The 14,116-nt window shown below is 49.2% G+C and overlaps 1 protein-coding gene across 1 annotated transcript in view; it reads right to left on the bottom strand.

The window, feature by feature from the left end:
- pctp (phosphatidylcholine transfer protein) overlaps nucleotides 1-9,332 on the bottom strand; it is a 34,402-nt gene extending 25,070 nt beyond the window's left edge. The window contains exon 1 of the mRNA XM_078225880.1: nucleotides 9,075-9,332. Coding sequence (XP_078082006.1) covers nucleotides 9,075-9,305 — 231 coding nt within the window. The 5' untranslated portion in view covers nucleotides 9,306-9,332. The remainder of the gene's footprint in view (nucleotides 1-9,074) is intronic.
- Between the last annotated feature and the right edge of the window lie 4,784 nt (nucleotides 9,333-14,116).

The raw sequence follows: 14,116 nt of genomic DNA, 5'->3' as shown, positions 1-14,116 counted from the left end.
TATAGGCCAACATCCCATTTGCCTTCTTGATCACCTGTTGTACCTGCAGACTGGGCTTTTGCGTCTCATGCACAAGGACCCCCAGGTCCCTTTGCACGGTAGCATGTTTCAATTTGTTTCCATTGAGATAGTAATCCCATTTGTTATTATTTCCTCCAAAGTGTATAACCTCGCATTTCTCAACGTTATACTCCATTTGCCATATCCTCGCCCACTCACTCAGCCTGTCCAAATCTCTCTGCAGATCTTCTCCGTCCTCCACACGATTCACTTTTCCACTTATCTTTGTGTCGTCTGCAAACTTCGTTACCCTACACTCCGTCCCCTCCTCCAGATCATCTATATAAATGGTAAATAGTTGCGGCCCGAGTACCGATCCCTGCGGCACGCCACTAGTTACCTTCCTCCAACCGGAAAAACACCCATTTATTCCAACTCTTTGCTTCCTGTCGGATAGCCAGTCCCCAATCCACTTTAACACACTACCCCCAACTCCGTGTGCCCTAATCTTCTTCAGTAGCCTTTTATGGGGCACCTTATCAAACGCCTTTTGGAAATCCAAAAACACCGCATCCACCGGTTCTCCTCCATCAACCGCCCTAGTCACATCTTCATAAAAATCCAACATGTTCGTCAAGCACGACTTTCCCCTCATGAATCCATGCTGCGTCTGATTGATCGAACCATTTCTATCCAGATGCCCTGCTATCTCCTCTTTAATAATGGATTCCAGCATTTTCCCTATTACAGACGTTAAGCTGACCGGCCTATAGTTACCCGCCTTTTGTCTCCTTCCTTTTTTAAACAGCGGCGTAACATTAGCCGTTTTCCAATCAACCGGCACTACCCCAGAATGCAACGAGTTTTGATAAATAATCACTAACGCATCCACTATTACTTCTGACATTTCTTTCAATACCCTGGGATGCATTCCATCCGGACCCGGGGACTTATCCACCTTCAGTCCCATTAGTCTACCCAGCACTGCCTCTCTGGTAACATTAATTGTATTAAGTATTTCTCCTGCTGCCAACCCTCTATCGTTAATATTTGGCAAACTATTTGTGTCCTCCACCGTGAAGACCGACACAAAAAACTTATTTAAAGACTCAGCCATATCCTCATTTCCCACTATTAACTCCCCCCTCTCGTCCTCCAAGGGTCCAACATTCACTCTAGCCACTCTATTCCTTTTTATATATTTATAAAAACTTTTACTATCATTTTTTATATTAATTGCTAGCCGAGCTTCATAGTCTATCCTTCCTTTCTTTATCGCTTTCTTAGTCTCACTTTGTTGTTTCTTAAATTTTTCCCAATCACTTGTTTCTCCACTATTTTTGGCCACTCTGTACGCAGCTGTTTTTATTTTAATACTCTCCTTTATTTCCTTCGTTATCCACGGCTGGTTCTCCCTTTTCTTACAATCCTTGTTTTTTGCTGGAATATATTTTTGCTGAGAACTGAAAAGGATCTCCTTAAAAATCCTCCACTGTTCCTCAGCTATCCTACCTGCCAGCCTGCTCTCCCAGTCTACCTTAGCCAATTCATCCCTCATCCTATCATATTTCCCTCTGTTCAAACAGAGGACACTGGTTTGGGACCAAACTTTCTCCTCTTCCATCTGAATCAGAAATTCGACCATATTGTGGTCACTAGACCCAAGAGGGTCCTTCACAATAAGATCCTTAATTCTACCTACCTCGTTACACAATACCAGATCCAAAATAGCTCGTTCCCTCGTCGGTTCCGTAACATGCTGTTCAAGGAAACTATCCCGACAGCATTCTAAGAACTCTTCCTCCATTCCACCCTTACCGACTTGAGTCTGCCAGTCAATGTGCATGTTGAAGTCCCCCATGATTATTGCCGTTCCGTTTTTACACGCATCCCTTATCTGCTTGTTTATAGCCCTCCCTACCTCAACATTATTATTTGGGGGCCTATATACCACACCTACTAGTGTCTTTCTCCCTCTACTATTCCTCATCTCTACCCATAATGATTCCACGTTTTGTTCCTCAGAGCCTATGTCATCCCTCAGTACTACCCTGATATTATCTCTTATTAATAGCGCGACCCCACCACCTTTTCCTTCCTGTCTATTCTTCCTAAACGCCTGATACCCCTGGATATTCATCTCCCAGTCCTGGTCACCTTTCAGCCACGTTTCTGTAATGGCCACTAGATCGTACCCACTCGTGCTGATTTGCACCATCAACTCATTCACCTTGTTCCGAATGCTTCGTGCATTCAGGCAAAGTGTCCTTATTCCAGCTTTTATCTGGACCCGCTTTGATGAGTCGCGAACACCCTCTCCCTCTACTCCCTTATCTAAATTACCGCCTTCATTCACTTGCACCCTCTCCTCTACCATTAATTTTGTAATTCCCCTTACACCTGCATCCTCCACCCCATCAATTAGTTCCTTGATCCTAGTCAACTCTTCTAGCTCCCCTCCCCCCAACCTATCTAGTTTAAATTCTCCCCAGTAACCTTAGCCAACCTACCGGCCAGGATATTGGTCCCCGTGTGATTCAAGTTCCACCCGTTTTTTGTATACAGATCACCCCTGCCCCTAAAGAGGTCCCAATGGTCCAGGAACCTGAATCCCTGCCCCCTGCACCAGTCCCTCAGCCACACATTCATCTTCCACCTCACTCCATTCCTGCCCTCACCTTCCCGTGGCACAGGCAGTAATCCTGAGATTACTACCTTTGCTTTCCTCTTTCTCAGCTGTCTCCCTAATTCCCTGTACTCCCTTTTCATGACCCCTTCTCCCTTCCTACCCACATCAGCGGTACCAATATGTACCGCTACCTCAGGCTCCTCTCCCTCCCACCTCAGGATTTCCGGGACGCGACTAGCGACATCCTGGATCCCGGCCCCAGGGAGGCAGACCACCATGCGAGAATCCCGCCTACCTCTGCAGAAACGCCTGTCTGTCCCCTTCACCATCGAGTCCCCGATTAATACCGCCTTCCTCCTCTTTTCCTTAGCCCTCTGAGTTACAGGGCTGGACTCCACTGCGGAGACACGGCCACTGCTGCTTCCCCCAGGCGGGCTGTCCCCCCCAGCAGTACTCAAGCAGGAGTACTTGTTGTGCAGGGGCAAATCCACCGGGGTGCTCTCAACCACCCTAGCCTTACCCTTCCTGGCCGTCACCCACTTGGCCTCCTCCCATTGCCCTGGTGTGACCACCTGATGATAGCTCTTGTCTATCACCTCCTCATTCTCCCTCATCAGCCTAAGATCCTCGAGCTGCAGTTCCAGCTCCCTAACACGGTCCCTCAGGAACCGCAGCTCGACACACCCCTCACAGATGTGGATGTCCGGGAGGCCAGATGCCTCCAGGGCCTCCCACATCCTACACTGGGAACAACACACTGGTTTCACACTCATACTGGACACTTTATGTCAAGTAAGACAGTGAAAAGTTAATAAGAGTGTAAGGAAACAAAAACTCACCCCTGCTCGTCCAAGCCCTGTGAGCCAAAGCCCTGACAGCTCACTCAACTTCCCACTCACTCTGCTGCCCGCTACGATGCTGCCCGCTGTATACTTTGGTGCGCTTTTAAACCCTCCAAAAACTTCCATAGAGAAAGAAACGAGAGAGCGCAGAATGTAGTGTTACAGTCATAGCTAGGGTGTAGAGAAAGATCAACTTAATCCAAGGTAGGTTCATTCACAAGTCTCACAGCAGCAGGGAAGAAGCTGTTCTTGTGTCGGTTGGTATGTGACCTCAGACTTTTGTATCTTTTTCCTGACAGAAGGTGGTGGAAGAGAGAATGTCCAGGGTGCATGGGGTTCTTGATTATGCTGGCTGCTTTTCCGGAGGCAGCGGGAAGTATAGACAGTGTCAATGGATGGGAGGCTGGTTTGCGTGATGGACTGGGCTACATTCACGACCATTTGTAGTTGCTTGCGGTCTTGGGCAGAGCAGGAACCATACCAAGCTGTGATACAACCAGAAAGAATGCTTTCACTGGTGCATCTGTGAAAGTTGGTGAGAGTCATCGCGGGCATGACAAATTTGCATGCATGGGAAATTACTGATTGACTTCCTGTAGGGCTCGTAGAATACGAGCTCCCTAGTAATTAACTTACCAGGTGGAGCTCATAAACGGAGACCTTTATAAAGCAGGCCCCCGAGTGGGTCCATATTGTATGGTCCCAATTGGGACCTGTTTGTGTTCACCACAGGCTTGTGGTTTTGTGTTACTTTATTTTGTACAATAAAGCACTGTTCATAGAATCATAGAATCCCTACAGTGCAGAAGGAGGCCATTCGGCCCATCGAGTCTGCACCAACCACAATCCCACCCAGGCCCTACCCCCACATATTTTACCCGCTAATCCCTCTAACCTACGCATCTCAGGACTCTAAGGGGCAATTTTTAACCTGGCCAATCAACCTAACCCGCACATCTTTGGCCTGTGGGAGGAAACCAGAGCACCCGGAGGAAACCCACGCAGACACGAGGAGAATGTGCAAACTCCACACAGACAGTGACCCGAGCCGGGAATCGAACCCAGGACCCTGGAGCTGTGAAGCAGCAGTGCTAACCACTGTGCTACCGTGCCGCCCTGTTCCTTTGTAGTTGACTCCTGGAATTATTATACTGGCAACGAGGTAAAAGGAACGTTTAGGTAACCCTGCTCAGATCCTGATAAGCCTGTATCCTGCAGTTTTTACAATGCTACTTTTCGGGAAATTGGAGCCATATGAAACGAGTGTTGAAGACTGGCTACAATATGCTGAGAGAATGAGGTACTTCCTTTAGGCTAATTAAATAGAGGGAGATAACCGGCAAAAGGCCACCCTAATGATGACTGCGTGTGGGGCTGCAACATTCAGTATTATTGATAGTGGTACAAGGACCAGGGACCAGCCTTTTGGGAAGGGACTGGTTGCAAAAAATCCACTTCGATTGGTAGCAAATTTTCAAAATGGGCACTGGTAACATATGAGGAAATAGGAAAGCACCCAGAAGTTTTCCAGACAGGCCTTGGAAAAATAAAAGGGGCCAAGGCAAAACTTTATATAGACCCGGATGCTCAACCAGGATTTGTTAAAGCAGGACTAATGCCACACAGGCTACGAGTGAAAGTAGAGACCGAACTGAAGCAATTAAAAGAGCTGGGGATTATTTAACTCGTGCAATTTTCCAAGTGGGCCACAACAGCAGTTCCGGTTTTAAAGCCAGACAACACAATCTGCCTTTGTGGTAATTATAAAATGACAGTAAACAGAGCGTCTCATTTAGACAAATATCTGATGCTGCGAATAGAAGCCCTTTATGCAAAATTATCCACAGGCCAGATCTTCACAAAGTTGGATATGAGTCACATGTACCTCCAATTAGAATTAGAAGCATAATCAAGAAAATATGACAGTAAACACGCACAAGGGTTTGTACAAATATACTCGTCTACCTTTTGGGGTATCATTGGCATGCGCCATATTCCAAAGAGTAATGGAAAGCAGGAAATACCCAGAGTAGCAGTTTACCCAGACGATGTTCTAGCCACAGGAGCAACTGTCAAGGAACACTACAAACAGGAAATCTAGTGATGGTTTTCAGAAGCTGGGGTCAGACTAAAAAGAGAAAAATCTGTTTTCCCAGAAGCTGAAGTAACATACCTCGGATACAGGGTTAACAAAGATGAACTACACCAGTCGAGAAAAAGGTAAGAGCCATAAAAGAGGTTCCAACACCAAGGAAAACGACGGAATGCAAATTGTTTCTTGGCCTCGTAAATTCTTATGGAAAGTTCATTCCAAACTTGGCAACCTTACTGGCACCCCGACGTACTTTGTTGAAAAAAAGCATCAGAAGTGGGTGTGAAAAGAACCACCGGAGGACAAGCATCAATTACCATCCAATAAGATACTGACCCATTTCAACCCGGAAAAGCCACTGGTCATAACAAGCGACACTTCTCCCTATGGAATAGGTGCAGTACTATCACGCTGGTGGAGTGTCCGATTGTGTACGCTTCACGGACATTAACCGACACGGAATGAGGGTACACACAGATTGAAAAGGAGGGTTTGGCAATAGTGCTCACAGTGAAGAAATTTCATCAATATGTTAATGGTCGACAATTTACCATCATAAACCTCTGAGCACAAAACAATTCCTCCCATAGCGTCAGCCTGAATACAGTGATGGGCACTGTTGTTAAGTGCCTAATGAGTATACCCTGGAGCATAGACCATAAACACAGATAGCAGACGCCCCAGGTTGCCTACCTTTGCTCAGAAGCTTACCCTCACCACCAAAAATGGTCAAAGTCATCATGGCATCAAACTTTATGGATTCCTTACCAATTTCAGCAAACTTGGAACATAGAACATAGAACAGTACAGCACAGAACAGGCCCTTCGGCCCACGATGTTGTGCCGAGCTTTATCTGAAACCAAGATCAAGCTATCCCACTCCCTATCATCCTGGTGTGCTCCATGTGCCTATCCAATAACTGCTTAAATGTTTCTAAAGTGTCTGACTCCACTATCACTGCAGGCAGTCCATTCCACACCCCAACCACTCTCTGCGTAAAGAACCTACCTCTGATATCCGTCCTGTATCTCCCACCACGAACCCTATAGTTATGCCCCCTTGTAATAGCTCCATCCACCCGAGGAAATAGTCTTTGAACGTTCACTCTATCTATCCCCTTCATCATTTTATACACCTCTATTAAGTCTCCCCTCAGCCTCCTCCGCTCCAGAGAGAACAGCCCTTGCTCCCTCAACCTTTCCTCATATGACCTACCCTCCAAACCAGGCAGCATCCTGGTAAATCTCCTCTGCACTCTTTCCAGCGCTTCCACATCCTTCTTATAGTGAGGTGACCAGAACTGCACACAATATTCCAAATGTGGTCTCACCAAGGTCCTGTACAGTTGCAGCATAACCCCACGGCTCTTAAACTCCAACCCCCTGTTAATAAAAGCTAACACACTATAGGCCTTCTTCACAGCTCTATCCACTTGACTGGCAACCTTTAGAGATCTGTGGATATGGACCCCAAGATCTCTCTGTTCCTCCACAGTCTTCAGAACCCTACCTTTGACCCTGTAATCCAAACTGGCAAAATTCGGCCACATGTTAAATGGAGGAATGCAAGAATGTCCGGCACAAGACAAAGCCGTACGCAACAAAGTACCCAGAATTAAAGATGGCATTTTCTTGTGGGGAGCCTGGGTAGTTATCCCACATCCCGCTCAAAGACCTATCCTTCAAGAACTTCATAACAGCCATCCAAAAATGAAGATGTTAGCAAGAAGCTACATCTGGTGGTCTGGCAGAGATGGGACACAAGAGAAGATGGTAAAAACATGCAGAATGTGCCAAGAAAACCAGTAGACCCCCACCAGCAGCTTCCCTACACTCCTGGGAATGGCCAACCCCATCAACACTCCCAGGATAGGTACAGCACAGGGTTAGATACAGAGTAAAGCTCCCTCTGCTCTATCCCAAACACTGCATCAAACACTCCCAGGTCAGGAACATTTGATTAGAGTAAATCAGATTGAGGAGATATTTTCACTTTGGTCTCTGAACAAAGGTGCCGTCAATCTGTTGCTAAATCATAGTGTGGGCTGTTGCTCTGTTGATCGCACTCTCATGTCTGACCCACAGGGTTCCAGGTCCAAGTTCCTCTTGAGGCTTGAGCACAAAGTTCTGGGCTGACATTCCAATGCAGATCCTGAAGGAGCACTGCACCATTGGTGGTGCCATCTGTTGGATGTCATAGAGCTTTACAGCATGGGAAGAGGCCCTTCAGCCCATCCTGTGTGCACTGGCCAACAAGCAGTTATCTATTCTAATCCCATTTTTCAGCACTTGCCCCAAAGCCTTGTATGCTATGGCATCTCAAACGCCAATACTATGTGACATTAAGCTAATGTCCCATCTCTTCAGGTGGATGTACAAGATAGCAGTGTTATTTTGACGAGAACCAGGATTTTATCCATCCCTAAACCAACATCAGCTCACACATGATGCTGGCAGAATACAGACGTTAATCTGTGATTCCAATAGAACCAAAACAGAATAATTGCTGGCAGGGCACTGGGTAAACCCCTGCAAGATCCGAAATACAATCCTTTAAACTGGGAGGGTATTGTCAACCTGGCAGCCCCGAGACTGACATGTCCCCAATGGGTAAATGACCCACGATCTGGGGGGGGGGGGGGGAAGGGAGCTGGGGGGGGCGGGGGGTGTCAGGGGGAGCTGGGGGTCAGGTTATGGGGGGGGGGGGGGGGAGCTGGGGGTCAGGGGGGTATCGGGTGAGCTAGGGGTCAGGGGGTGTCGGGGGAGCTGGGGGTTGGGGTCAGGTTATCAAGGGGAGCTGGGGGTCGGGGGGTGTGTGTCGGGGGAGCTGGGGGTCGGGGGGAGCTGGGGTCGGGGGGAGCTGGGGTCGGGGGGAGCTGGGGGTCGGGGGGAGCTGGGGGTCGGGGGGAGCTGGGGGTCGGGGGGAGCTGGGGGTCGGGGGGAGCTGGGGGTCGGGGGGAGCTGGGGGTCGGGGGGAGCTGGGGGTCGGGGGGAGCTGGGGGTCGGGGGGAGCTGGGGGTCGGGGGGAGCTGGGGGTCGGGGGGAGCTGGGGGTCGGGGGGAGCTGGGGGTCGGGGGGAGCTGGGGGTCGGGGAGCAGGTTATCGAGGGGAGCTGGGGGTCGGGGGGAGCTGGGGGTCGGGGTCACTGCCTGAAGCGCTGCTCGGGCTCACGCTGCGAACCGGGCCCAGGGCCGAGTCTCTGGTTTAAAGTCCATTCAGTGCCTGACGCTGAACACCCGGGAATCGCCCCGGCCCCAAACCCCGGATCCCTGTCTCCTTCCCCTGGGCTCGGGGCCTTCCGTCCCCGGGCTGTGGGCCTGCTCCCCGGGCTGGATCCCCGGGCTGTGGGCCTGCTCCCCGGGCTGGATCCCCGGGCTGGATCCCCGGGCTGTGGGCCTGCTCCCCGGGCTGGATCCCCGGGCTGGATCCCCGGGCTGGATCCCCGGGCTGTGGGCCTGCTCCCCGGGCTGGATCCCCGGGCTGTGGGCCTGCTCCCCGGGCTCTCCCTCACCGGGCGCAGCAGGCGGTGGATGCGAATGCCGCCGGTCTCCAGGAACCTTTCCCAGTCTCCGCTCCCCGGGGCCCCCGGCTCCAGCTCCCGGCACACCCCCTCCAGCTCCATGGCAACGCCCTCCGGACAGCCCAGCGCCATGGCAACGCCCTCCGGACAGCCCAGCGCCATGGCAACACCCTCCGGACAGCCCAGCTCCATGGCAACACCCTCCGGACAGCCCAGCGCCATGGCAACACCCTCCGGACAGCCCAGCTCCATGGCAACGCAGCCCCGCCCCTAAATACCCGTCACACCCAGTGTACACGTGACACCCACCAGGTGGCTGGGAGGTCAGTGTAGCCCAGAGTGGCCAGGGGTATGGCCACCAGTCACCCTGGCACTGCCCACCTGGCACTGCCCACCTGGCACTGCCCACTGGACAACCCGGCAGTGCCCAGGGTGTGGGGTCCAAGTAGGGGCCTCTGTGGCAGCTATGATGGGGGAGGGCCAATGCACGGTGGGCTGGGTAGGGGGGGGGCGGGGGTCGTGCAGGTGTGGAGCATGAGGGGCATCAGAATAGGGGCACGTCAGGGATCAGGCAGGGGGACCCATCAGGAGGACCCCAATGCCTCGATTCAGGTGGACCCATGTCAGGGAGGGAGTGGGGGAACCTGCTATCAATAAGGGGAGTGGATCCCAATGTCTGTGGGGGAAGGCAAGAGGTCTTCCAGTGCAGTGTAGGAGCGGGAAACCCTTGCAAAATGGTGCCCAAGAGCTCTGAGGCTGGGCTCACTGAGGCTTAGACCCCAACCCCCCCCCCCCCTTCCCCCAGTACCAGCGCGCAACTCAGCACTCCTTTGGGGAAAATGCTGCCCACTGTATACACACACTGAATGTGCACCATATACACTGTATACGTATTGCACACACACTGTATAAACATCGTACACACACTGCGCACCATACACACTGTAGACACATTGCATACACACTATATAAACATCGCACACACAGTATACACATCACACACTATACACATTGCATACACACACTGTATATGCACCATATACTGTATACACATTGCACACACACTATATAAACATCGCACACATACACTGTATACGCACCATACACTGTATACACATCGCACACACACTGTATACACATCACATTGTATACACATTGCACACACACTGTATACACATTGCACACGCACACTAGCATTACACATACACTGTATACACACTGCACACACAATACACATCACACGCACTGTATACACATCATACACACTGTATACACATTGCACACATGCTGTATACACATTATGCACACTATACACTTCCTACACACATACTGTATACAGGTCGCACACACGTACTGTATACACATTGCACATACACTGTATACACATCGCACACACTGTATACACACCATACATATTGTATACACATTGCACACACACAATACACATCACACACTGTATACACATTGCACACACACTATGCATATTATACACACATCGCACACATGTACTATATACACATCACCCATACACTATGCACATCGCACACACACTTTATACACATCATACACACTGTACACACACACTGTATACACAATGTACACACTGATTTGATTTGATTTATTATTGTCACCTGTATTAGTATACAGTGAAAAGTATTGTTTCTGGTGCACTATACAGACAAAGCATACCGTTCATAGAGAGGGAAAGAAGAGAGTGAGAATGTAGTGTTTCATTCACAACCCTTTGTAGTTTCTTGTGGTCTTGGACAGAGCAGGAGCCATATCAAACTGTGATACAACCAGAAAGAATGCTTTCTGTGCTGCATCTGTAGAAATTGGTGAGAGTATTAGCGGACATGCCAAATTTCCTTAGTCTCCTGAGAAAGTAGAGGCGTTAGTGAGCTTTCATAACTATAGTGTTCATGTGGAAGAACCAGGACAGGTTGTTGGTGATCTAGACGCCTAAAAACTGAAGCTCTCGACTATTTCTACTTTGTCCCTATTGATGTAGACAGGGGCATGTTCTCCACTACACTTCCTGAAGTCGATGACAATCTCCTTTGTTTTGTTGACATTGAGAGAGAGATTATTGTCATTGCACCAGTTCACCAGATTCTCTATCTCATTCCTGTACTCTGTCTTGTCATTGTTTGAGACCCGATCCACTACGGTGTGTCATCAGCAAACTTGAAAATTGAATTGGAGGGGAATTTGGCCGCACAGTCATAGCTGTAAACACATTTCACACACACAGTATACACATCATACACACTGTATACACATCGCACACAGTGTATACACATCACACACATAGGAACATAGGAATTAGGAGCAGAAGTCCGCAAATTCAGCCCTTTGAGCAGGCTCTTCAATCAGATCACGGCTGATCTCTCCCTGGTCTCAAATCCACCTCCCCACCTCTTCCCCATGTCCCTCTTTCCCTTTTTCATTAGAAATATATCTCTCTCCCTCTTGAATCCATTCAATGATTCAGACTCCATCGCGCTCTGGAGCAGCGAGTTCCACAAATTCACCACCCTCTGCGAGAAGTAGTTCCTCCTCATCTCAGTTTTAAATCTACCGCCTCTCAACCTATACCTGTGACCTCTTGTTCGAGATTGCCCCAAGAGGAAACATTTGGTCTACACTTACTCTTTAATTATTTGTAATTATATCTCTGCCTTAAATTATCAGCTCTTAGGTCATCCCTTCACTTGTCATAGAGCCTGTCGATACTTTCCACATACTGATTATACTTAACTGCTTGCATTTGTCTATTAGCACTCGTGATTATCTGTAAAGACTTGTTATTCAGCCGGCCTACACTGCACTACACTGTCTGTACTTATTGCTGACACTCTTGATTACCTGTGAGTATCGGGCTATCATCACTCTGCCTGTATATTCTGTGCCTGTGAGCCTCTCTCCACTTCACCTGATGAAGGAACACCGCTCCAAAAGCTTGTGATTTCAAATAAAGCTGTTGTATAACCTGGTGTCGTGTGACCTATCATATTTTCTATGTATGTTTCTATGTAAATCTATTTGTCAATGTGAGTATGAATTTTTTCCTTTATTTTAAATTGCCACTCCTCATTCTATCCACCAGTGTATCTATGTCCTCTTGAAGTCTTGATGTGGAGATGCCGGCGTTGGACTGGGGTAAACACAGTAAGAAGTTTAACAACACCAGGTTAAAGTCCAACAGGTTTATTTGGTAGCAAAAGCCACACAAGCTTTCGAGGCTCTGAGCCCCTTCTTCAGGTGAGTGGGAATTCTGTTCACAAACAGAACTTATAAGACACAGACTCAATTTACATGAATAATGGTTGGAATGCGAATACTTACAACTAATCCAGTCTTTAAGAAACAAAACAATGGGAGTGGAGAGAGCATCAAGACAGGCTAAAAAGATGTGTATTGTCTCCAGACAAGACAGCCAGTGAAACTCTGCAGGTCCACGCAACTGTGGGAGTTACAAATAGTGTGACATAAATTCTGATTCTAGGATCGCATGATAAAGACTCAGGAGGAAAAAAGCAGAAATATTTATGTGAAATAGTGTGACATAAACCCAATATCCCGGTTGAGGCCGTCCTTGTGTGTGCGGAAGCTGGCTATCAGTTTCTGCTCCGCGACTCTGCGCTGTCGTGTGTCGCGAAGGCCGCCTTGGAGAACGCTTACCCGAATATCAGAGGCCGAATGCCCGTGACCGCTGAAGTGCTCCCCAACAGGAAGAGAACAGTCTTGCCTGGTGATTGTCGAGCGGTGTTCATTCATCCGTTGTCGCAGCGTCTGCATAGTTTCCCCAATGTACCATGCCTCGGGACATCCTTTCTTGCAGCGTATCAGGTAGACAACGTTGGCCGAGTTGCAAGAGTATGTACCGTGTACCTGGTGGATGGTGTTCTCACGTGAGATGATGGCATCTGTGTCGATGATCCGGCACGTCTTGCAGAGGTTGCTGTGGCAGGGTTGTGTGGTGTCTTGGTCACTGTTCTCCTGAAGGCTGGGTAGTTTGCTGCGGACAATGGTCTGTTTGAGGTTGTGCGGTTGTTTGAAGGCAAGAAGTGGGGGTGTGGGGATGGCCTTGGCGAGATGTTCGTCTTCATCAATGACATGTTGAAGGCTCCGGAGGAGATGCCGTAGCTTCTCCGCTCCGGGGAAGTACTGGACAACGAAGGGTACTCTGTCCACTGTGTCCCGTGTTTGTCTTCTGAGGAGGTCGGTGCGGTTTTTCGCTGTGGCGCGTTGGAACTGTTGATCAATGAGTCTAGCGCCATATCCTGTTCTTATGAGGGCATCTTTCAGCGTCTGGAGGTGTCTGTTGCAATCCTCCTCATCTGAGCAGATCCTGTGTATACGGAGGGCTTGTCCGTAGGGGATGGCTTCGTTAACGTGTTTAGGGTGGAAGCTGGAGAAGTGGAGCATCGTGAGGTTATCCGTGGGCTTGCGGTACAGTGAGGTGCTGAGGTGACCGTCCTTAATGGAGATGCGCGTGTCCAAGAATGCAACCGATTCCGGAGAGTAGTCTATGGTGAGCCTGATGGTGGGATGGAACTTGTTGATGTCATCATAGAGTTGTTTCAGTGATTGTTCACCATGAGTCCAAAGGAAGAAAATGTCATCGATGTATCTAGTGTATAGCACCGGTTGAAGGTCCCGTGCGGTGAAGAAGTCTTGTTCGAACCTGTGCATGAAGATGTTGGCATATTGAGGTGCAAATTTGGTCCCCATGGCTGTTCCGTGTGTCTGGATGAAGAACTGGTTGTTGAAGGTGAAGATATTGTGGTCCAGGATGAAGCGGATGAGATGTAAAATTGCATCTGGAAACTGGCAGTTGTTGGCGCTGAGCACTGAGGCCGTTGCAGCAATGCCATCGTCATGGGGGATGCTGGTGTAGAGTGCTGAGACATCCATTGTGACGAGGAGCGCTCCTGGTTCAACTGCTCCATGTGTGCCGAGTTTCTGTAGGAAGTCCGTCGTGTCGCGACAAAAGCTGGGGGTTCTTTGAACAATGGGTTTCAGGATGC

The sequence above is a fragment of the Mustelus asterias genome, chromosome 12, assembly GCF_964213995.1.
Source record: "Mustelus asterias chromosome 12, sMusAst1.hap1.1, whole genome shotgun sequence".
NCBI lineage: Eukaryota > Metazoa > Chordata > Chondrichthyes > Carcharhiniformes > Triakidae > Mustelus > Mustelus asterias.
This window is presented reverse-complemented; position numbering and strand designations above follow the sequence as displayed.